Here is a 27,083-nt window from a genome sequence, read left to right as displayed (position 1 = left end):
AACACTGGCAGCTATTAAGCGTTTCAATTACAAATACGAGTATGTTATCCCTAAATTACCTGATAGTTTACTACTGAAATTACTTATTATATTGAAGGTTTTCTTATAAATGGGGTTCGTTTCACTTGATGTAACAATTAACATACGTATGTGTGCTTGTCAAACATCGTAGGTTCAAAGCTTGATTGTGTTGTTTAGAGCAGAAAAACTCGTAGTGGAGAAAAATGACTAAAAATTGGGTATGGATTCGATCCGATAGACAAAAAGTTAGTCACATTTTCTTTGTTGTTATTACGACCGAGAGGTTAATTAATGCAATAACATATTGCCGGGACATTTATTTTTTGCAAACTGGTGATAGCTTTTTTAAATTTCTAACGGTGCCTTGAAATATGTCCAAATTGAAATCATAATAATATGATGTATTTATTGGCGTGTTGACTATTTTTCTCACCATTCTATGAAATATTATGTTCATTAACATAGGTACAAGCTGTATGAAATCTACCTGCGTGATGTTTTTGGAAATGATGAATTGACTTTTTCTAATAGTAAACCTTTTACTTGTACACAGGTGCAGTCGCTTCATCGTTGGCGCTCACGCTGTTTTGCACATCGCTATCTATTTACGAGATAATAATCAGGTGAGTTCAGGAATCATCATCATCAACTTTACAATTAAAATTCAAAACAGTCAAAATTAAAAAAGATACACTAGAAAAACAATAGTTTAAATACATATTCTGTAGACGCAGATAACAATTTCTTTCGGAGAACCTATAGAAGTTGGTTTAAAAGACGGGAAAAGAATTTGTCATCCACTTTGATACACGTTAACACAGCTATAAAACATAGTACCTACATATATAATAAGTTACTTACAGTAATATGCCAGGCACAGAGTAAAAAGAAGGAAACATACCTAGATAAAACAAACATTATGAAAGAGATTGGTATTGGTATATCATCGACTATCTTTACAAGCTTTTATTTGTTAAATAGTTAAGGTGTCTGCACTAAAGAAGTTATGCGCTATCGTTAATTTTATTTTTATTTTTCTTGTTTAAATGAACTTACAGTTTTGTTTCTCTGTGTACATACTAACGAAAATGGACGCAAATTTGTAACCCATTCACACATATAGAAGTATGAAATTTTGAATGTAGTCAAACTTCAGAACCGGGCCCGTCATTTGCGCAGGAGTCTCAACGAAATATCATTTTGTTTATAAACTTAATTAATCAACTAAAGTAATGAAATATTTTATAAAGTATTTACATATTACCGTACACAAAATATACTGCATAATTCAAATATATATATATATATATATATATATATATATATATATGTTCTGTAATTTACCTGCGAGTATACTTGCAAGAAAAATAATGTAGTTAATAGTGACTACTTAGACCATCCAAGCAATCCAAAAGTGAATAAAACGGTGTTCTTTCTCCGCTAAACCCCGCAAAATAAAGGAAAGTGTTGGAGCTCGAACGTTCCCTCGCTCCATTTTCCTAGTGTTTCCGCATTCCTCATCTTTTATTTTAATATTTCAGAATCCTCCGATGATGTCAGGCCCCGGGCGGCTGAACCTTCGCAGTTTGTACATAAAAGAATTTTAATAAGAACTACCATTATAAGAATCGGTTGTATTATAACTACTCTGCTACCTTAAGTTTAGGAATGATTTAACCAGACATCGGATTTTTATCGATAAATTCAAATATCGATGCTTCACCAATGTACCAGAAGATTGCTCTTAGTTTTGCTTGAAAAAATATAATAATATTTAAAAGCATGATAATTCAATAAAATAAAAACAGCATTTATCTTCTTTATGAAAGGAATTTTAAAACTTTACTCATAATTGCGTTATTTTTTGCTATGCTATTAATTATATATAATAACTATTTAATCATGCAACGATACTCATAACCTGGTAAATTTGAAGTATGTTTTGTGTAACGTACTTTATCATGGTCTCCAAAATAATACAAAAAACACTTCCAAACAAAGCTGGGAGCGATAACTATGTATATGGAAGTACCATCGATAATTGAGTTTGTCAATGTAGGAACTCCCTACCGCATTTAATTTTGCCACCAAAACTCCGATGTCTGGACATAGCATAATTATAGCCACGCGATCTTCTTTTGTCCTTTAAAGTATTATGAACCAGGTATTATAATTGGTCTCGCCCCATAGAAAGCGGCCGAGTATACTCGGAGACTTGATACTGTTCAGTTGAAATTTAGAATTCTCATCTGCATAGTTTTGTCATTGACATAATCTAAAGACGGGCACTAATAATGGGGCCAGTACAACGGTTTCACGCACATGAATTCAAGCCAATCGTACAGTCTAATGCCACAACGCGATTGGTTGATGAGTTCGCATCACGCGCGCGATTGGTCGCAACACTCGCAACTATAGTTGCGTTAGACTGCACGATTGGCTCGAATTCGTGTGACACCGATGAACTAGCATCATTCTTAGTGCCCGTAAGGCCAGTCTTTAGTCTAGTATATGTCAATGAGTTTTTTACTTGTGTGTATAATTCTGCTACCGCTTGCTAAATGGCGATATACATTTGTTTTCCATACAATATATTATATTTTATAAAATCTGAAAATAATTCTTATGTTATCCATTCCTGAGGTTTCACTGTTCTAAAGAATAAATTAGAATTAATCTTTGGAAAAGGTACCTAATTTATTTAAAATAAAATACCTAAGTAAGTTTTATTGTTTCATGTCAACTTACAACTTGGTACAGAACAGCACAGCTGCGTCTTCGCTTCAAATCATTTTTATTTTAATGATAATGCGTCCTAATTTGTGTGAACAGGTTGAGTATTTTAGCTATGGAGCAATTTGTACAATTGAAATTAAATATAATAAGAATTATTGGTTTCAATAAGTAGTACCAGCTACCAACCCTCCCTTTCGGCCTAAAACGAGTGTATACATTAATATATTTTATAAGTGTGTCGCTTAACTTCAAACTCGGGTCAGAGGCTGAGAGGATCAAATCCATTTGATCCTCTCAGCAAATAGCTACCTTAATATGTGACGTTGTCAACCAAAAGGTACCACATTGTCGCTTGTCGATAAGGTTGATTTCAAATTGACGCTATATGGAAATAGCGCCTTATTGGCTTTTAGATGGAATCTTTTCTTAATACCAAAATCGCATAATCTGACAGATAGATTTACCCGAGTTTGAAGTTAAGCGATTCAAGTATTAAATAGTTATTAAAAATGTGCATCGACTTTATGTAAAAAAAGATTACATTTGGATTTAAATTCATTGGAATGTGCTCCTGTTCAGTCTTCCATTCTGTCCAACTGTCTGACAGAAAAACTATACATACTAACGGGTGTCCTAAAAAGGACGCAAGATTTTAATTTGCCGCCATTTTTGTATTTTAGTGCTGGCAACCCTAAAAAAAACTATTTGACAGCTGAATGTTTAGGGTTTGTAAAAGGGCGGGTTATACGAAAGATCAACGCGTTTTTATTATTGAACAATATTTCAAAAGTAATGAAAAATGGCGGGTTCGGTTCGAAAATTCCTAGTCGTGTGATCTCTCGATTCGGTGATCAGAATTGGCCCCCTAGATCTTGCGATTTAACGCCTTTGGACTTCTTTTTAGGTTTATTTAAAGTCTAAAGTCTATGCCAATAAGCCCACAACCACTCATGCTTTAAAAGAGGAAATTCGACGCCGCATCGGAGAAATTCAGCCGCATCTATGCAAAATGGTCATAGAAAATTTTGACAAAAGAGTGCGTATGTGCCAGCAAAGCCTAGGAGGACATTTGCCTGACGTATTATTCCACAAATAACCCTATTTTATGTATTTCAAGATTTTATATACAAATGTATTATAACGAAAAAAAATATGTTTTTCATCAATTTCAAATCTTGCGTCCTTTTTGGGACACCATTCATTGTTTTTTTCCTGTGCAGACGGGAAACTAGAACTATTGTATAGGACGATGAGAGTGGGTCTAACAGACTACAAAAATAACTGTGAAAATTATTCAAAAAATTGATAAAAAGTGACAAAAAATTCACTGTATGTAGTAGTTATCGTTAATTTAATATGATTCATCTAAGAGAATGAGTATTTGTGTTACAATAAATTAAGTAGAAAATAATTTGATGTACATGTCGCAGCACATTACGTGACTTTTTTTATTTTTTTATGTAGATTTTTTCGGTATTGATTTGTATAAATATAAATACCTAAACATACGCGCTTGTTTCACGATTCGGGCAGTACGCTAAAAGAATTACGTTGCATGTGCAACTAAATAATACTGTTAGAGTTTTGAATGATTCACGGTTAGTTTCACTAGACTTATATTGACAGGGATATAGACCGTAATTACCTTTTGTATTATCCCCTCACCAGCTATCTTCAGTCACCCGTGAACATGATGCATGTAACTGCGTCGAAATATCGGGAACTCATAAATAATACAAAAGGTATTCACGGTCTATATCCCGGTCAATATAAATAATACTGCTCACTATTTCAATTAAACCAGACATAGTCGCCTAAATAGACTTTTTTTTATCACGGAACAATGGTGTTCCGGACCTTTGGGAGTCGTGCACGGAGCCGAAGCCAACACGTAGAGTCCCTTTAGACACTTTAATAAAATGTAAGGGGTACACCGAGCGGATGCTGCCCTTACCCGTGTCATGGGACGCACGCAGAGGCAGCACCCTGCTCACTATTTCAATTAAATCAGACATAGTCGCGTAACTCGACATATTTTTATAACACATATATCGACATATTAAGTAGTCCTGACGTTATGAATGTGACATCACGCTCTTGGTCACTGGCAGGCCTGGCGGCCTAGCTAAAGTGACAATCGCTATCGCTTCGCCATCGAATCTGGCCTGGTCTATGATGACACCCTCGACCGTCAGGAGAAACATTAAAAGTCCCGTTTTACTTTAAATAATCAGTGAAAATCGTGTGCTTCAATTAAAATTATTAGTATTATTAATGCTATTAGTGCTGCTTATGAACTCTATTTAAAAACGTAATTTTGCTTTGATAGCGTAACAAAACACAAACATATACCTTAAACAAAGAGACAAGATCGCTCTATTTGATATGCAGATTCTTAGCATTCAAAGGGTCCGCTTTCGAGAACTTATGTAGGATCTACTTGACCCTAGTATTAATTTAATGGCCCTCTTAAGATTTATGGATAACATCGAAATAAAATTTAACGAAGTTTTTTTTAACCTTTACATTTATTATTCCTGCCCTTTTGTATAAGTATGTACTCATCGCGATTTGTATATGTACTAAGTATTGTATATAATAATTATCCTTTTAATTATAATTATAAGTAAATTACATAGGACCATGGTGGTCATGATTGTTATAATAAAATGTTAGGTGAATAATAATTATATATGTATAATAAATATGTAAAATATTATAAATGTTTACGTAAGTAATGTGTGATATGTAGATTTTATTTAGTAGATGAACTATTAGAGTAATACAATTTAATAATTGTAATAAAAGAATTAAAACAAAATTACTTTTGTGCCATTACTTCACTTCAATTTCGTAAGGCTCAATAATTTTTAACAATATGAAATTAAGTAACGACCTAGAGTTTTAAAAATAGGACAATTTACTAATTAATCGAACTTTAAAAAGGACTGTTCTTTTAATTGATCATCGGCCGTTCTTTATTTTTTGACGTCCTAACAAAAGAACAACTGGCCAAATGAATTACGAGTATAATTTTACTTTTAAAATTCTAATGAATGAAGAACTTACTTACTCCCAAACTGACAAAATACTCTGTAACCGATACTTATCTGTAGTTTTTTTTATGCAAAAGTTACTTACAGGATCTGTCCCCAAATTGCTAATACCATATTACTAAATTATATTTACAACCGGTTTATTAGCTTCCTTGTTTGAAAACCTACTACCTACCTACTGTTTAATACGTATAATCTATTCACAACGCACGAGGGACGGGGGACTAATATGAAATACGTATCTCAGCTCGTCAGAATTCCTTGTTTATTGTAAATTATACGCAGGAATTCATAGAATTGAAATGCAGCGCGGCGTTTCGCGTACATGTTATAGAGATTTCTAGGAACTCGTGTTACGAATCTGTAGTTTATATTCATTTCGGCTTTCCTGAAAGCTTCCAGTAACGTTCACTAACATAAATAAAATATCGAGTATACTCGAAGATAAACTGAAGAGTCAAATATTCTGAATAACGACGAATAAACTGACATAAGGGTGTGTTTTATATTTTACAATTTTATTTCAAAATCATGTAGATAATTAACTTAATTATAATTTCATGGATTTCTCATTTAGATTTTTACGAAAAAGAGCCTACATTTTAAACAACTTTATTCTTCGAAATTATAAATATCTACTTAGCGTTTTATGCGCGTATAAAAACTTGTTTTATCATAAGCGCTTATTTTCCATGAGCAGATAAACTTATATAAGCTCGACATCGGCTCAAACCTTAGAGAATTTAACAACCGGAGTCGCCTTTAAGAGCTTACCCCTTTGACGAAAACCTCGCCCAATGGTCATACTCATTGTATGGACTGACGTTTATCTGACATAGCTATTTGTACGTTACGTACAAATAGCCATACATTTGACGTGCTCCCGCAAAAATCGGCAAACTGTTTAGTACAGAAAAATACAGACAAGGCGTCTCCAAATGTTAAATGCTCTAAGGCTCAATACTCCTGATTGGGTTGAACAGAAGTCACTGGAGTGCTATCTCAGAGTATTTCAATGTAGTTAATTAAAGGTAACATTCGGATGGCAACTGTCGCTGCTTTGTTGCGGCATTACTGCCAATTTCCGTAATGAAATGAGTGACACTTTTAGCAAGGGAATTGAAAGTGACAGCGTACGCGCCCACACCGCAACAGTAATGCCGCAACACTCATGCACCTGCAGATGCCATCCGAATGTCACGGATGTAGGAGCGTTCCCGTTCCCGCGGAGGTTCCTCAAGATTTCAAGAGTTTGACCAAATGGCTTCAACGCTACACAGGCATAAAGCCCATGTCAGGTCTAATATACCCTTATAAATACCTACGCTACCTTTTGCGTGCATATACTAATTTTGACATAACCGCCGCTCTTAAAATAGAGAACCTATTACGAAAAACGAAATTCGACTTTTCTTTATCTGCCTTTTTTTCACTCGAATATGCAAGAGCGATAGAGATATTGGCGGCAGGCCCTCAGGCGTGACTCGTGGCCCTAGTATGAGTTACATATCTGTTATAAGCGCTTACAAAAACAAGCATATATTATACGCGTTGATTAAACGCTCGTCTGTACTAAGATTAGGTGGGTACTTTAGAATGAATAACAAAAATTATAAAATCAAATTACTTGACTGTGTGTACATGTATAAGAACCTCATATTAATAATAAAATATATTATAACTATGAAAAAACTTGACTTGTAGATAATAACTGTATGTAATTAGTTAAATGAAGTAGACAATATTTCTATAAGAATCTATTGGAAATAACGAACACTGTTGTTAGTATTCTATTATTAAAAATTGATTTTGTGAATCGTTTTATTATTAAATGCTATTAGAATAGTTTTTTTGTTGTTAATTATATGAATACATTTTATACGACATTTCATGTTCTGAAATAATTTGCTCAAACATGGCAACTTGTTTTTAAAAGTCTGTTGAATAAATCATTTAAATTAATGGCTGTGTTATTTTATAAAACAGGAAAATTCTCCTGTTCCTTATGAAACAATTTTCTAATTAAGTCAAATATACAATTGAATTTTAAAATTGAGTGGAGACTTCCCGTTCGTTGTAACTTTGAAATAATAAGCGAAAAAATACGATTAATTCAGTCTTGTTCAGGGAGCATCAAAAGTAGCGACTACCGGCCTGATTTGAACTTTAAGATACGTCAAAAATTTGCTAAAGATACGATATGGATCGCCATATCTTATCTTTAGCAAATTTTTAACGTATCTTAAAATTCGAATCAGGCCGTACGAGTCAAAAGTATAAATAAAATTTCTAATAGCCTAAAAAAAGAGTGCATGTCTCTACATGTGTAATAATTAGGCTGTAGAAAATATTTTACCACGAAGATTGTAGAGTTGTATCTCTATTTGGAAAAGTACGAGTATTAGAGGGTGGTGGATACTTTTGGTGCGTTTTTCACACGCTGCATCAATAGATGCTGACTGTATACGATATTCGATCACTTACGGATTGTTTTAAAACAATGATTTTATTTTCTCAAACATGATATAACATTATGATTGTACCGAGAAATATTACTATTATTTTTAATTCGGAATTTATCTTTAAAATACCTACTTCATTTTCATTGGTTTTTTTATTCGTAGAATTTTCGAATAGTTCTTGGGAAAGCAATTCTTGAAAGTAGTTGCCAAGCGGACCCCAGGCTCTCATAATTTCGCACGGATCCAAAGGGGAAGTCGAAATCTCTACTTGTCCATATCTCGAATGAGATCAACATCTATTCTATTCTTACGGACTATTTTATACGTCTGAATTTTTATCAATCGGGAGGTTTATTAATTACCTAATTACTAATATACAATTTTAATACCCAATGAAGTGTTATATTTATTTTAAGTGATGTCTAATTAGTAGAAAGCTAGGTAGAAATGGTAAAACTAGAGAAAACGAGAATATAAGAAATATGTATCTTAACGTGTCGATTGAGAGGTTCAATAATCCTTAAAATCTTAATAATGAATAGATAACCTCTTTACTCTCTTGTGTATTTTATCACAAAGTAACTCAATTTAGCAAACACCATTTTAAATTCTCATACCGACTTGCCGGTATATCAGTGCCCGGTATATCCGCAACACCCAGTTATCCCCCGTAATACTTGTAATTACGCCGTAATTCCTGTAATTCGGCGTAATACCTGCAATTTTGCCGCGCAATATTTGTGAGCGGGCGACTAAGAGCGCGTAAGATTTTTAAAGGCCCGCTATCTGCTGCGTAAACTGGCGTAAGCTGTATTCACAAAGCTTATTGTGCACAAACGAGCGTTTTCCTCATGAGATGTAAATATCCTTGATATGTGTAGGCGAAGGAAAGAAAGTACCTACATTAACAGTCAGTTATAATTACATAATTAAATATTATTTGTTGTGCACCAAATAGTTAAAAATATACAGAAAATCAAATACAGTTAACCAGGTATCAACAAGTGGTCTTATCGCTAAAACGCGATCTCTTCCACACAACGTTTAGGTTATAAAAGCGCTTATTGAACCACAATTTTGACAGTAACTAATGTAAACAAAATCTGTTATAACAAATGTGAAAATAATATAGGTACTTACAGCTCATGAGTAGTTTGTTTAAACCAAGTCAACATATGTAAGATAAGCTCTTGCAAACTTCAAACAAATAATTAGCGAATCTTCGTATTTTATTATAAATACCTTTAGGTACCTTTGTCTACCAACTAAGAATCTCCCAACAATGGTTACTCGAGAAGATCGAAAACTGGCCATTCACCATCGAATGCTCGCCAACACCTGGTAATAGATGTGAAGTAACTGTGGAAAGATAATCTCTTTAGGCCTCCCCTAAATAGGGTTGTTGACACATGTTGAATTTTATAACTAAATCTAGTTAGGTAAATAGATAGAAAATGAGCAATTTATAACAATAATTTGGAAACTTAAAAAATATATGGCAATAATAAAAAAATACAAGCCTTTTCAATAATTTTTTTTTACAAATAGGAAAACAATTGTGGTACCATACGATTCCTTAGATTTTATTAAAAAAATATAGTACAACAATATGTATACATAAACGCAATATTTCACCGACCAAATCGCAATTTCTTTGTTTGCCATACTTACATCGATAGTAATCGAAACGGCTTCTAAGCAATAGCGACATTACATAGTGACGTCACCATGTATTGCCATTTTGTTACAGCGTTTCGTCAGTAAAGTGCGGGTGCCAGACTTTGACCATGATTTGTGACTTGTATTGCTTTAAAAACAAACCTGATCGACTATTCGACTGATACCATTAATAAACTTAACTCTAAAAGGTAGTACCTATAAAAATAAGATAAAAATAAAATTCGATTATTTCAAACTTCATAATGGTCCATACATGTTAGTACTTAATACTTAATAGACATGTAATACCTCATATACTGATTTTTTAGGGTTTCGTACCCAAAGAGTAAAAACGGGACCCTATTACTAAAACTCCGCTGTCCGTCCGTCCGTCCGGCCGTCTGTCACCAAGCTGTAATCTCATGAACCGTGATAGCTAGACAGTTGAAATTTTCACAGATGATGTATTTCTGTTGCCGCTAAAACAAGAAATACTAAAAAGTACGGAACCCTCGATGGGCGAGTCCGACTCGCACTTGGCCGGTTTTTATTATACTGTTTATATAATATCGGGTGAGAATACGTTTGTGCCATACGCCACTTACATTGGTTTGCAGGAGAGCGAAAAGAAGGAAAAAAAAAACATTATTCGAAAAGTTTCATATTTAAGAAATATTCAACTTGAAATAAAACTATGAAAACGGATTACGGAGTTTTATTTCATGAGAAAATATCGCGGTACCCGAAGACAATATTAAATATTCAACTTATTTAAAATTTAGGCACATATGTTTACCATTAAAAGTACCGTACAAATATTTGTAATATAGTGGGTCATTTCGATGCTAGTGCGGAAAGTATAAGAATGACATTTCCGCACGTGTATCGAACGACGTTTCTTAATACAGTTGCGAAAAAATAAGAAAAGCAACAAGTAAGGAATGGAATTCGAAACTTTTATATTATTAATTATGTGACATCATTGACATTGACATTATGAAGAAGTGTTTTTCTAGCTTTTATTCGACTAGAATAGATTTTGTTATTATTATTGAACCCACTACATTGAGTTTTTTTTTTTCAAATGCATGCTCTTTCTATAAGACAGAAACAATTGTGAATATTAAAACATTGTACTATTATTACCTAAATATCGTTATTTGTGATTATTTGTGTATCGTATATTTATAAAAACAATATCGAATGTTGCCTTTGGAAACTATAAAACATTTTTGCAGTAAGAAAATACGCCTCTTCTTTGACAGGCGTTCCGTTCCATTCAGACAACTTATTAAGAACGGTTTTTCAACATTAAAAAATGAACGTGTTATAATACTTATAACGATGAAGAGGTAAGTAATAAAATATGAAATATGCATATTTTTCGTATTCTTACATTAACAGTAGGTTTTTATGTTGATTACGACGTTTAAAGGAAACTAATATTAAAACTCATAAATAAGTAGTCATGAATTGGAACAAGTAAAAAAATAAAAAAATTGGAAAAGTAAAAAGCACTAGTTCGCGAAAGCCAACTTTCCTCACGCTAAACAGCCACGAAAAGTAGCACTTTTTGAGCAACTGTATTAAAAAACCATTTTTTATTATTGCCATATCCGTTCTTAATGAGTAAATGTTAAACGTACAATGTATGACATGACACAAAGTTTTGGATAAGTACCTATGTCACAATTTTTGAAAAAAAAAATCTGGTAAAAGTGTAAATTATCCCATAGTGGAAATGCACATATGGCACCACATTTTTAAAAACTATTTTTTTAAACTGGTTAGTGTCAGTTATAGCATATTTTTTGTTATTTTAGGAATACCTAATTGATAAACGATTTTGCTCAATACGAGATACAATACAAACAATAATAATAATAATAGATAGGGATAGGGTATAAACGTATTCTCAGCCAACGATAAACGTACGTCTATATGCAGTACGTTTTTTTACAATGAGAATAAAAAGCATCTACAATACCGACATCGGTAAAAACAAAGGAAGTAAAGTAAAAATAAACAGAACACAGCATCCACAAAGGTAAAAATCACACATCTACCTATACATTCAATTAAATGGATTTATAAAATAGAAGTCACAGGCTTACCCTGCCCAACTACTGTTTATTATTCACACACCAAATCTTCAACCTTATAAGTTAGGCAATAAAGGTTTAGTCAAATGCAACTGTTTTGGTAGACACGTACTAAGCTCCTTTGAGTGGATTTAGTCACGTAACAAATGACAGAATAAGGAAATATGCGCGTATTTCTCGCGTTCCATACTCCCGGGTGACAGCAAAGGTATGACTTCATGCTTACCTGTACTCGTATGTGACTATTAGTTTGGAATATCAGTTAGGTAGGGTGTCCCTTTTTTTCCGATTTTTTAAATTAACAACGCATACCCTAAATATAATGGCACTTACCCAAAACACCTTGAAAAAAAAATCAGGACTTTCCTGTAACAGATTAGAACCCGTGCCGACTTGCAATTGAAATTCCCATGCAAAATATACTATGGAGAAATTTGGTCAGACGGTAGAGTTAAACCAAGAAAAGTTTGCAGAGATTTTGAAAGCACACGCAGTGCCAGTGTTATTTCTACGTCATAATTTCATAGATGTTTGACGTTTAAAATAACACCTGCACTGCGTGTGCTGTCAAAATCTCTGCAGACTTTTCTTGGTTTAACTCTAATTTGATATTTTTTTCATTGGTTTTGTGTTCGCATCGAGATTTTTTTATTAAATAATGTTTAAGTATACGGCAGTATTACTAACAAATTATATGGGCATTTGCCTGAATTAATAATTGAATTGAATTGAATTATACAAGGTTGATATGAAAAACAAAATAAAAAAAAGAAAAGAAAAATTATTTTTATTGGTAGGTACATTATATCGGAGAATCGCATGAAAGTCGGCACGGGTTGCCTTAGAGAACGGGTTACCTGAAATTCAAAAAAAATATTTGCCGTGGAGGGAAACTGTCCTAAAACCTTAAGTTAGCTCATTTTACTTAACTTAAGGAAACAATATCTTATTTTTAAAAAGAAACATTAACATTTCCACCCTGTATAAGCGATATCTCCCAGTCTTCCAGATAACTGACCCACCTACCTACCTACGTACCGACTTAGTTGAGTGTAGTCATGATACCTTAAGCGGGATTTACATTACGAAATTAGTGTCATGCATGTTAAAACCAGTTTCACGAAAGTAGTTTCGATTAATGGGAAAGTAATTTCGTGAAATAATTAGTGACTAAAAATACGTGAGTGAAACCGCTAAGTTAGTTAAGTTAATATGTCTTACGATAGTTTAAATTTGATCAAATAGTTAGTGTCGTGAAATCCACAGTATCGCAGTGACCGTGGCCCCATCAGCATCGAGGCTACACGTCCGCACAGCGCAGGCACTTTCGTGACACTAGTTTTCAAGTCGCATTTACACTACGAAATTAGTTGCATGACACTAATGTCACCAAAAAATCGCGCAGGACACGAAATCGATTTGTTTTCATGAAATTGATGCATGCATTACACTACATTGTAGCAACTGCCGACTCCTTAACCTCCTCCTTTTCTTTTATTTGGTTGAAATAATTTTTTCTCGGTCTTCCTCTTTCTCTCTTTCCCTCTATTCTTCTTTCTATGATGTTCTTAAGGAACAATCGTGTCGTAGCAGATGTCTAATTAGTACTCCTCTTTTATGAGAACCTCTACGGGTCGCAATTTTTAACCTATTCTCGTTAAATTTTGTGATCAAATTCCATGATTAAACAGATTTTTTTTTCGATCCAGATTTTGAAAAATTTACAAAATTCGTAAATTGGCATTAAGGACTTAAGCGCCAATGGCTCATTTTTAGGGTTCCGTCCCCAAAGGGTAAAAACAGGACCCTATTACTAAGACTCCGCTGTCCGTCTGTCTGTCTGTCACCAGGCTGTACCTCATGAACCGTGATAGCTAGCCAGTTGGAATTTTTACAGATGATGTATTTCTGTTGCCGCTACGGAACCCTTCGTGCGCGAGTCCGACTCGCACTTGGCCGGTTTTTTTTTTTTTTTTTTCATTTTTTTTAGATTTTGATAAAATTTGGGGGATAGATATTAGTTCCTTATTTTGTACAACAAGCGCAATTTCACTGTATGCCCTACAAAATCTTCCACTGAGTTACGGAAAACGTTTGGAATTTTCCGCAACTCAATGGGAACTTTCATACATTTTTTTTGTCTTAATTTTGGATTTTGTGTTTATTCCGACCAGAATAAGGAGCTTTTCAAACCTACCAATTTTTATCAATATCTGACAAAAACTAAAATATGCCTCCAATAGCGTCTATGGCACATAATACCATTGTAAGTTCCCTGTGATAGTAACGAACTACTTTTACATTTTCTAAGCTTATCGCGAGGTCTACAGCTCACAGAGCCACTATATAATATATAGTGGCTCTGTGAGCTGTAGACCCGAACCGATATATAGTATATATCGGTTCAGCGGTTTAAGCGCGAAGAGGGAAGATGTAACAGACAGACAAGAGTTATTTTCGCATTTATATTATTATTAAGGATTTCAGTAGCATTATTTGCGTTTACCTATCAAATGCATCGTTTGATAACACAACCTTCATTTGTCCTTTGTTGACAGGAGGCTCACAGGCAAACATCTTATTATTATTTTATACCTTTAAACGAGCAATTCCTATATATACATATATATATATATATATATATATATATGTTTCGGGGATCTCGGAAATGCAGCGGAAACGGCTCTAACGATATATATAAGTATAACTATAAGTATAACTGTGGAAATTTTTGAAGTCACTCGGAGTGGGCAAAAATCAACCAACTTGTTTGGGTGATGTCAATGTAGACGATATCAATAAACATTTTAGTACATCTTCAGTTTCTCTGGACCCATATACTAAGCTGTCTACATTGTCACTTCTTGCCAACTCTGTACGTCCTGACTTACCTAATTTTGAATTTAGCAAAATATCGCCGCAAGAAACACTAACCCTCCTTAAATCTATTAAGACCAAGGCCGTCGGTGAAGATAATCTGGGCGTGGACATGCTCATGCTCGTTGCGGACTTCATTACTCCTATCCTATCCGATATCATAAATTTTTCCTTGTCCTCGGGTACCTTTCCTTTAGCGTGGAAGTTCGCACATGTTATCCCTCTTCCTAAAACCTCCAATCCTATCTCTTTTTCACAATATCGCCCTATTTCCATTCTGCCTGTACTGTCAAAAATTATAGAACACCATGTTAACCGTCAACTCCTATCCCACCTTAATAGTAATTTCCTATTGAATCCCTTCCAGTCTGGATTCCGCCCCGGGCATAGCACTGTGACCGCTCTGGTTAAAGTCACCGACGACATTCGCCTTAATATCGAAAGCAAAAAACGGACTGTTCTGGTTCTTCTAGATTTTAGTAGCGCATTTAATACAGTGGACTTTGATATTTTACTCGGTATCTTTCAATCTTTAAATTTTTCCCACAACAGCTTATCTTGGTTCCGCGATTACCTGTATGGTAGGCGCCAGCGTGTTATGCTCGATGACAAGTTTTCCGATTGGCGCGAACTCTTAGCTGGTGTTCCACAGGGAGGAGTGCTTTCTCCTCTGCTCTTCTCTATCTTCATTAATGGTATCACAGAGTCCCTTAAATCCTCTTACCATCTTTATGCGGACGACCTACAGATCTATGCAGCGGCTGGCATTGATGATGTCCCTTCGCTAGTCAGTCAAATAAATGATGATTTAGAACTGATTCGCAGATGGGCATGTAACTTCGGTTTAAAGGTTAACGCACAGAAATCGCAGGCAATTGTTATCGGTAGTCCCTATTATATTAGTGGGCTCTCAGACATGGTGGTACCCGACATTCTTTTTGATGGAATTCCCATCTCTTTCTCCTCTACTGTTAGGAATTTGGGTATCACCATGGATGAGACGCTTTCCTGGTCGGCCCATACGGCTGAGGTGAGTAGGAGGATATTTGCATCTCTCCACTCTTTAAAGCGTCTCCAAAACTTCCTCCCTGTTCACACCAAGCTGACTATAGCGCGATCCCTCTTGATGCCACTTCTGGACTATGGTGACATTGCGTTCGTGGACCTCAAAGAGGAACTACTTGACAAGCTGGAGCGTCTCCAAAATGTGTGTATCCGTTACATTTTTGGTTTGCGGAAATATGACCACATCTCCGACTTCCGTTCTCAGCTCGGTTGGCTTCGGATCCGTCGGCGCAGGGATGTGCATGTCTTGTCCTTACTGTTCAACGTCCTATTCCATCCGACCTACCCTCCATATCTCTCTGAGAGATTTACTTATCTGGCAGATGGTAGTGGTCATCGCTTGAGATCGAGTGCAAACCTGACTCTCGCTGTGCCGTGTAATAAGACCCGGTCATATGCGAAGTCTTTCACAGTGCGCGCTGTACAGTTGTGGAACAAGTTGCCATTATCCCTTAGACAGTCCCAGTCGGTAGCATCACTCAAGGGAAAATTACATAAGTTGTGGCTTTCTAATGACTTGTGTTGTACTTAGTTGAGTACTAAGATTATTTATTTAGTTGTGATAATATATATATATATATATATATATATATATATATTTATGGGTATATATTTGTGTTTATATGGATATATATTGTATATATATGTATATATATATGTTTATTTTATATTCTAGATTACAGGTTTTAATTATTTACGTTTGTAATAATTGAACCATAATTTACTTTCTGTTCATAGTGTTCGTTTGTCTATCTTGATCTGTTTATTGTTTCATTCTCAATTGCTCAAAGGTTGACTGGAAGAGATCCCTTATAGGGATAAGTCCGCCTTTGTACATTGTATATATTTATGTTCTTTTATTGTGTTTGTAATCTGTCTTATGTACAATAAAGTGTTTACATACATACATACAAGTATATGTTTCGGGGATCTCGGAAACGCAGCGGAAACGACTCTAACGATTTCGATGAAATTTGCTATATAGGAGTTTTCGGGGGCAAAAAATCGCTAGCTAGCTAGGTCTTATCTCTGGGAAAACGCGCTTTTTGAGTTTTTTTATGTTGTTTCTGTGTTTATGTAAAGGGGGGGGTAATGGTCATTTTTTGTATATTTTCTTGTATAACTTCTAAACTGTTTATTCTAAAATTATAAAAAAATATATTTGAGTTTCTCACAGTGAGCTCTTTTATTTGATATGAAAATAATTGACTTTTTTATTTATTTATTCTATATTAAAATCTTACATTACATCAGACAGAAAAGGGCAGTGAAACCCTATCGGGTTTGTATCGACACTGCATTCGTGGATACATTTTACATTTAAACATTGTTGTGGTACATAGGAAAAACAAAAATTATATAAAGTTAAAAATGAGACCACTGTACTTTACTTTTTATTGCTAAATGTATTCATTCAATTGTAAATTCTTGTTTTTACATTACAATTTATCTAAAAAAAGACTTTTGAAACCATAAAACTTTAAATTAAAATAGGACGGTGATAGCTTCACCACTTTTGGTTGCAGCAGCAACAACGATCCGTAAGTCGGTAACGGCCACAACGTAATGTTTAGTTTTTCACTATTTTAATATTATTATAACATATCAACACAAGTATTTTTATGGACCCGTTTAAACTCAAACAATTAGTCTTTTAAAATATCTATTACCGACATACACATTATTATCTAGTTTTCTTATTTTAGCGTTGTAAAATTACCCACAAATATGATATTTTTGGAGCACCGATGTTGTGTAGTACAACATTCATGTGAAACTTTTTATTACTTGAAACTGCGAACATATGCTTATATTTTTTTATGATACATAATTACAAACTGGTTTGTAGTTACAAGGTCAATTATATAAAAATAATATGAGTCGAATGATATGAGTCGGTAATGCATTTTATGTTTGTACTTACATATTTTATCACCGACTCATAGAAATCGGTAATAGTAACCATAAGAAGCTATTACCGATCGTAGATATATAGGTAATCTCATTTCAAACTTACTTTTGTGACGTGAGAGGTACCTATTATTATAAATACACACACTCAAACTGACCCAGATCAATCGCTCCAAACTAAGCAAAGCGTGAAAGTTCCTAGAAAATTCTGGAAAATTTTCATTCATATTGGAAATAGAAAATTTTAATCTCCCTATAAAAATAGTAGAAATTTTCTAATTAATCTACTATGGAAACTTTACTGTCACCACACCAGCATAGGTATATACGTCTCACTGCTGGGCACATACCTTTTCTTATTACGATCGGTAACTTCACAGCCATTATTATGGGTCGGCAATAGCAACAATCGACTCAGTAACTTTAAAAAATATTTTTACATCATAATCCTTCATTTAGGTACAGGTAACTTAGTAATTACCTTTTATAAACATAATATTAGCATATAAAAATGGAAAAGTATATTTGAGGGCATCCTGTATGCTTAAAAACTATGGTCGATTCTAAAATTGCCTTAAGGACTGTCTCATTTCAAACATAGACAGAGAATCATACTATCTTTATCTTACACTAGTACTAGCACCCAAAAAAAAGGTTGAGTATAGTTTTTTTTGTTCTTATTTACTGACAATTTGGTTCGACCAACTATAATTCAGTTATTTGAGTAGGGGGAACCCCAAGCAATATATATGGTTTGGGTAAAAATGTTTTTAATCCTAGTACCTAAACCCATACCTTCAACTAATACACATGTGTCAAAATTCGACTTTAACTATCCACACGTGATTGATACTATAGGATTTTTCAAACTCGATGGGTAGGGTAACAGGTGTCATTTATAACCTAAAAACTCGCAAAATTGTACATTTAAATACCACCTGTCTGCGTACCCATCGAGTTTCAAAAATACTATATCAAGTCATGATTTAGAATTAACACATGAGAGTGAATGTGTTGATTTTATGCTTTATGCGGACGCAATATATAATATATATATATGTGTGTTGGTTCTGAAATGTAATTAAAAATATTATGCAGTGCATTTTATAATTTCAACGAGAATTTCAAACCTATTACCAGACAGCCCGCGGCATTGGGCAAGCCTTTTGTGCAGCAAATCTTATTCCCGTTCAAATTTAATTTAAATATAAAAACTGTATTAAATATACAACATTGTAAGGTTATTACCACTTTGCGTTTACCATTTCACAAAGAGGCCTTTAGGAATCTACTTACTTTTTTATACCTATTAACTCGTAACCTATGTATATATGCAGTTGAAGTATTTCAAATTTAAAATAAATAAATGATTAAACAATAAACTAGACATTAATGCAATTATATGCTTTTCTTATCACTAATAAAACACCCTCTATTCGTGATAAACAGTATTACTCTGTTTAGTAAAATAAGACGCTCTAGAATGATACAGAGAGTTATAACTTATCGTACAACGCGTACCAATATTTGATCGCGTTGCACGTATCTTGAAAATTTCCACCAGTTTTAGAACAAAATTGTATATTTTAAACCTACTCTTAAAACTATGGATTCTCCCGAAGAAGCACCGTTGAAAGCAAACTACAAAGCAAATCAGAAAGAAAGGAAAACTTTGAAAGAGAAAATAAAATATGTAAAAGACAATATTACTGTGGAACCTGTTGTAGCTTGTTTTGTAATTCCTGGAGTACTAGCCCGACTGGCAACGCAAAATCTTAATTTAGATAAAGCCTGTCGGGTTAACTTGGGGTACGGCGATGCTGTGTGCGACTCCTTGCTGGCTAGAGAAAGCAACAAGTATCTAAAAGAAGAATTGGCCGTACAAGAACTTGTGGCGTCAATGGAAGTTTGGAAGAACTTGATCGTGACAGCTATACCAAGCTTTCTAATACTATTCTTAGGCGCATGGAGTGACAGGACGAGAAAAAGAAAAATATGCATCCTATTGCCAGTCATTGGAGATCTTCTCATGTGCCTAAGTAATATTTTGAGTGTGTATTTCTTTTATGAAATACCAGTACAGTTAACAATGTTTCTAGAAGCAATTTTTCCAGCGATAACAGGAGGATGGATCACATCTTACATGGGTATATTTAGTTACATAAGTGATATATCAAGTGTTGAGACGAGGACTTTCAGGATTGGGGTGACAAATCTATGTACAACCGCGGGAGGACCAATAGCATCCGCTTTAAGTGGAATTCTGCTGCATAATATTGGTTATTATGGTGTCTTTACAGTAAGCGGTTTACTGTTTTTATTCAGTATATGCTACGGCTTCATCTTTATCCAAGACCCTGAACGACCGGTCTCTGAAAAGGAAATTGAGGTAAATAAATTTTATGATAATCCAAATCGGAATATTGTCTTCGGTTACGGCGATAGTTACTCATGAAATAAAACTGAAAACGGATTATATCGCGTATATTGAATTTATAATACAATCCAAATCGGCTTAAGGGTCCCCGGCAAGCTCGGTTCTCCATACAAACGTACTTACGATCTCATTTTAAAACGAGTAGCTAATAGTTTGCTATGAAACTTTGTACTTACAATAGTATATAGTCCGAAGACATTGTGTTGAAGTTAATGTATTTTAATAAATTGATGATTCAGAATATCTGCCAAGTTAAACCAGTTTGACAGCACTGGCTTCCCTCGAATGCGGCTGACCCGATAAGGTAACTATGTCTGTAATTAGTTTAATATGTAGCTTCAGATACCATAGTTAAAAAAAATCAGCGAATTTAAGTTTTTCATACAAAACTTGTTTGTTTTAAAAACTGGAGCTATATAAACCAATTACAGACCTACCTACCTCATGTCATTGTATGTGCAAAGTTTCATTACAATCCAACACGTAGTTTTAAAATGAGAACGAAACTCCGTTTGTATGGAATGGTGAAATTCGGCCGAACTAATCGGGGACTTTTAATGTTTAAACAAATTATCTTAGATATATTTTTTATAAAAGGTCTTATACGGTTATGGTTTTATAGGCACGTTATTTTTTTTAAATATATCATCTGTGAAAATTTCAACTGTCTAGCTATCACGGTTTATGAGATACAGCCTGGTGACAGACAGACGGACAGACGGACAGCGGAGTCTTAGTAATAGGGTCCCGTTTTTACCCTTTGGGTACGGAACCCTAAAAAAGTGACATGTGAATTGATTGTAATTAACTTTATTCCTTTAATATCGCTTTAAATATATTAAGCCTAGAGAAAAGTATCAATAATGTTTTTTGTAGAAAATTTTATGTCTATTTTTATGTTTATTTGTATTTCTGCTATGGGCCACCGTTTACCGTTTAAAAAAAAGGGACCTTTACACCCCCCCCCCCCCCCCCTCTACCCGTAAGCTTCACGCCCCCGTCCCAGTACTTATAGTAAGTTGAGTCAGGCACCTTTATCTACAACTATGCCAAAATACGCTTACACACGAATTATTTCCCCAGACTTTCCTTCGTTTGGTGGTCTATATGATTGATCTGCCAACAGTGAAATTTCTACAACCAAAAATGACACTGGTGACAGCTGCCAGATAATATCCATAACTGTTTGATACGTTTGATATTAAGTAATTACTCTTTGAAAAGGCCCGATATGCTCAGCTGTCAATAACAGTTGAACCTAAATCTAGCTATTCGCTTTTTCAAGGAAAACACTTTCACGTACAATCTCATAAAGCCCATTTTCCTCGAAGGATTTTTACGTGGCTTCCCTTTAGCACAACCACAATTAATCTAAGATACAATTACAGAATAAGTCAGCCGACGTATGGGGCTCCCTCAAATCCTTTTTCGACACGAAACACGTGAAAGATACGTTGGCTGTGGCATTCAAAAAGGGACCTAATCACAGGCAGACTAAGTCCATTTTAATACTGACTTGCATCGTTCTTATACACGGACCGTGGTATGGTATGATACTTTATTTTGTTGCTTAATATGGGGTGGTATTTTGCAAAATACATTTCATACATATTTCGTTGTGAAATGCATACGGATTTATAAATAGGTTTTGTCAATGTAAACATTTGAACAGAAGCTTAGACATTTCGGCTATTCCGTGGTATTTACTCTGCCGGAGTAGATGACTCAACAGAAAACTGTTGTCGCTAAAATTATTTTTCATTTTTTAAGATTTATTGTATGTACTTTTTTTTGCGAATTGAAACATCAAACATATTTCTAAGATTTATTAAATTTATCACAATAATATAATCAAATATCAAATCATATACCTACATGTTATGTACTAATATGTTAGTCTGTAACTGTAAGGTATCTAAATGTCACATTTGCCCGGTTGATAATTCATAAAATTAATTCCGTATATTTTCAGGGGAATACTCAGTACGTTATTTGTTCACAAGATATCGGTTTAATTGGGACGCGCTGAAGTACAGTTTCTATAACACATTCTACATCGTGGTGCATGCTCTAGGTAAGTTTTTGATACATTAATTATCTTATCCGAAGCGTTGAATTTTTTCACATTTCCTTTAATTTAAATTAATTAAGTACCTATGTTTAAATCAAAATGGAAAATACTTAAAAGTCTAAATACTGAAAAAAGCCATTATTTGAGTCTAAAATTTTTTGCACCATTATTTCAAGATTTGTCAATTTTGTGGACACATTTCGTGTAGATTTGTCCTTTAAAACTGCACCTTAAATTTTTATCCTTTCCCCAAATATTTTTAATTTCGAAGTTGTAGTAATACAACCTGAGAATGATGGCGCTTTGAAAGCCAAAAAAGTCAAATGAACTGTCTTCGTTTTTTCCTGCACCTCCGTTAACCCTTTTCCAGGCATAGTACGATTTATCAACCACGTACGCGCCAATAAAATTTCAACCTTAGTGATCTGATTTAAGATACAAATTAATTTGGACTTTCGGGGAATGTGACGTCTTCAAATGAATCATCAAAGCTGGATTAACTGGATATTTGCATTTTTTGGTAAAAACCTTGTAGATTGGTGCGGCCTGAAAAATCATTTCTTCATTTATGATATTTATTGGTAAGATTTTTATTAAGGGTCCCCGGCAAGCTCGGTTCTTCATACAAATTACAAACGTACTTAGTTCCGCTCTCATTTTAAAACGACTAGCTAGATTGCTCTGAAACTTTGTACTTACAATAGGATAATGTATATATATGTCTGTAATTAGTTTATATAGCTTCAGATACCATAGTTAAAAAAAATGTTTTTCATACAAAACGTTTTTTGGCTCTATTTCATTTGTTTTATAAACTGGAGCTATATAAACTAATTACAGACCTAGATATACCTCATGTCATTATATGTGCAAAACTTAATTACAATCCAACACGTAGTTTTAAAATGAGAGCAGAACTACGTTTGTATGGGAAGGTGCAATTCGGCCGAGCTTGCCTCTTAAGACTTGAGACTCTTAAGTACTATGTTGCAGGTGCGTTGATCTCAATAAGCCTATTCAGTCGCTACTTAAAGTGGGACGATTCAGTGCTAGGCATCATCTCGACTTGCAGCAAATTTGTGGGCGGCATAGCCGTTGCTCGCGCCACTACCTCATTAGATATGTATATTGGTATGTATAATATGTTGCATATGTGATAAGTACTGCCTTAGTATTACACAAAACTTACATGTTCTTTGGTATTGCTAATAAATAAACCGGCCAAGTGAGAGTCGGACTCGCGCACCGAGGATTCCGTACTTTTTAGTATTTGTTGTTATAGCGGCAACAGAAATACATAATTTGTGAAAATTTCAACTGTCTAGCTATCACGGTTCATGAGATACAGCCTGGCGACAGACAGACGGACAGACAGACAGACAGAGACGGACAGACGGACAGCGGAGTCTTAGTAATAGGGTCCCATTTTTACCCTCTGGGTACGGAACCCTAAAAACTATGAACTCAACAAAACTATACTAAAGCTACCTAAAAAGTAAATGTCTACAAATAAAAAAAATACCCGAGAAATGTGCCGTCCGGTGCCCAGAAGGCTGGCGGCGTTGCCGCACTGGACAGCAACGCCAAAATGGTATGATTATTTATAAAAATCCAAGTCAAACGTTTGAAAACTAATCTAATTACTGTTTTTTCACGACTGTGACTATGTATGAATTTAGTATGTACTAATTAGGTATGTATGTACCGACACGCTGTTGGCATTATTGAGTAATAATTTATCTTTATTTTCGCCGCGGAACGAACTGACGACTTCTATGCTATCCGGCGTAAGCGAATAACGTCTCTGTTGTATCGGGTTCGGGGCAGTCACAACAGTATACTCAAGGTCATAGCAGACAGGGTGGATTCTACATGTACCTTCCTGAAATTTTGGATTAAACTAATTGTAAATAGTTAAATAATGTAGTAGTAGTTAAGTAACTAACGTAGTCATAAGCCAAACTAACAATTCTATGGATAAAATTTATCTGAAATAAAGAATTAATAATAATAATAATTTACAGCGGTGCTCCTGGAGACATTCAACGCAACATCGTTCACAGCAATGAGATCCATCTCATCTAAACTAGTCACTAGCGATGAATTAGGTAACTAGTTAATTTTTCTGATGTTCGTAAATTTACAACCGTGTGTAAGACGAGACGTACTGATACTCAAAACATATTTGCATCATAATTTTACTGCTGAGTTCCTCTAGGTTTTATGTCTACTTAAAATTTTATTTTTTGTTAATCCATACATTTTTGTAAAAATGCATATTTTTTATTACCCTGAAATTGCTTCATACTAAAATCTTGCTTTCATTAATAATGTATAGATAGACAAAACTTGCATTCTCTGGTGTTGCTAATTAAAAAAAACTATGAACTAAACAAAACTAAACTAAACCTATCTAAAAATTAAATGTCTACAAAAAAAAACCGAGATCTGTGCCGTCTGATGCCCGATGGCTGGCAAATACAAAAAAAAATTAAATGAAAAATAATAATGTGCGAACGTAAACCATTGGTTAAAAAATAATCATATTTTTTTTTAATACTTTCTAACGTAACCTTTCAAATTTATAAAATTTTGCCTAAATCAACCTGTAACTCTATTAAAATATAAGCTTTGTATCATTTCATAAAATACGGGTAATACTTATACTCGTATTATGAAAATGAATTTGTTTCTTGCTGGAATCTAAGAACAGCTTGCTTTTTCTAATCAAACAAATTTTAGCGAAAAGGATCCATCCTCAAAATTTTGGCATTTTCTTATTGACAGAAAGTTTAAAAGACAATGAAAAAAAAAAAACAAATTTTATTTACATACTTTTGTATGTTGGATATTTTTCCCTAAACTACGTCCAATTATGAATATATATTTTTGCTGCTTTAACTAGATAGTTATTGTATCATAAAATTACAGGTAAAATGACATCAGTATTCAACCTGACAGAGATACTGGCGAACATGGTGTTTGGACCTGCATACTCCTGGCTCTATCGAGAGACCCTTTCAGTGAACCCTGGGATCATCTATTACGTCAGTGCTGGTTTCACTGTACCTCCAATTATAATTTTTGTGTAAGTATCAAAGAACTAAAGCAGAGTTAATATATACAGGGCGACCTTAGCTGTTGAACAAACCCTGAAATACCACGTAGGGTTACTTCTCAGGAATGCTCTAACGTTAATATTTTTTTTAATTAAAACAAAAGATTAAAAAAAAAAATTCTAACAAAAATTAATTCCAATGATCGACAACAAAAAGAAACATACTGTATTAATCATTGGCAGTGTTTTTGACAATTTGTTCGAAAATGTGCGGCAATGATGACATTTGTCAAAAGTCTGAATCTTATTAATGTCATAAATAAAAAAGATAATCGATAAGGTCAAAGAATTTTATACTATTTATTACCTCAGGAGCAACTAACACATACATGCTGCTCCAAAGTAAAAATTCGGAATTTGTTACTTTCATCGTAACCGCTACACCGGTTATTATGATACTTTGTATACTGATTCTAAATTCGTTTCTTAATATAAAATACCCTAATGCATATATGTACATTTCGGCTTTGTCAAATGGCTAAGGACACCCTGTATATATATAAAATTTTAAAATATCATGCATGGAGCTCATTGTGATGAATTACTAGCTTTAAACTGAATGCTATTTTATGTTTACCTGTGTATTTATTTTAGTCAATCGTTTTTAGAATATAAACTATGTCCCGACAGGGTAACCATGCATGCACTTAATACATGTTAACACCGTGATGTAACCATGGTTCTGCAATAAATAAATGAATTGAAATGTAATAAACTGATGATTTTTGAACAAATATTTCGATGAAATAAAACTATAGTATTAAACTATACTATTTTCATAGTTTTATTTCATGAGTAACTATCGCGGTAACCGAAGACAAATATTTCGATGTTTTTGTATAATAGGGATGATTACACGTATTGAATTTAATAACAAAATCTAGTAAAATAGATAGCAAATGAGCGATTTATCACAATATTGAAGATATAAACATAATATATGGAAATAATACAAAAATACAGGACTTGAAAGTTTCAAAGTTTAAGTAATTTTTCAACTTTCAAAAAGGAAAAAAGTAAGGGTACTATTCGATTCCTTAATGTTATCCAAAAAAAATATTGTACAGCAACTATATACATAAACGCAATATTTCACCGACAAAAACGCAATTTTCTTATTTTGTCCATACATTCAAAATGGGCTCTCAGTGAACTTGACGTCACGTTCACTTATCGTTTTGTTAGAAGCGTTTCGCGAGTGAAGTACGACTGTCGGGGTTTGATTATCATTTCTGACTTTTGTATTGCTTTAATGCAATGGGTCCCATATAGACAAAATTCTAAAAATAAACCTGATCGCAAATTTTTATTAATGGTATCAACCATTAATAAAAATTTGCCATCTAGCCTATTATCTCCGTATTTAACTACACGCAGGTCGATTTATGTTAGTGTTTTAAGGGTCTTATTTTATTTATTGAACTACTTTAATTTTGAAATAAGATGTTTATTTTATTTTTTACAGATGGGTTTTCATTCAGCACAAAAAGGATATTCGTAAAGAGATGAATAAGAATGAAGAAAATGTAACTACAAATGTAGATCCCGGCTTAGAAATACAAAATTAG

The 27,083-nt window shown here is 33.9% G+C and overlaps 2 protein-coding genes across 2 annotated transcripts in view; both read left to right on the top strand.

The window, feature by feature from the left end:
* The window catches only part of LOC134742673 (uncharacterized), a 294,576-nt gene extending 292,767 nt beyond the window's left edge, over window positions 1–1,809 (top strand). Inside the window, exons 8-9 of the mRNA XM_063675862.1 lie at window positions 575–644; window positions 1,563–1,809. Coding sequence (XP_063531932.1) covers window positions 575–644; window positions 1,563–1,575 — 83 coding nt within the window. The 3' untranslated portion in view covers window positions 1,576–1,809. The remainder of the gene's footprint in view (window positions 1–574; window positions 645–1,562) is intronic.
* A 17,589-nt stretch (window positions 1,810–19,398) lies between these two features.
* On the top strand, window positions 19,399–27,083 carry LOC134742858 (proton-coupled folate transporter-like). Its single transcript, XM_063676044.1, has 7 exons — window positions 19,399–20,278; window positions 21,715–21,874; window positions 22,299–22,400; window positions 23,391–23,528; window positions 24,422–24,505; window positions 25,329–25,485; window positions 26,981–27,083. The coding sequence occupies exons 1-7, from the start codon at window positions 19,496–19,498 to the stop codon at window positions 27,081–27,083; spliced, it is 1,527 nt and encodes a 508-aa protein (XP_063532114.1). The 5' UTR covers window positions 19,399–19,495.

Source organism: Cydia strobilella, chromosome 7 (assembly GCF_947568885.1).
Source record: "Cydia strobilella chromosome 7, ilCydStro3.1, whole genome shotgun sequence".
Taxonomy (NCBI): Eukaryota; Metazoa; Arthropoda; class Insecta; order Lepidoptera; family Tortricidae; genus Cydia; species Cydia strobilella.
This window is presented reverse-complemented; position numbering and strand designations above follow the sequence as displayed.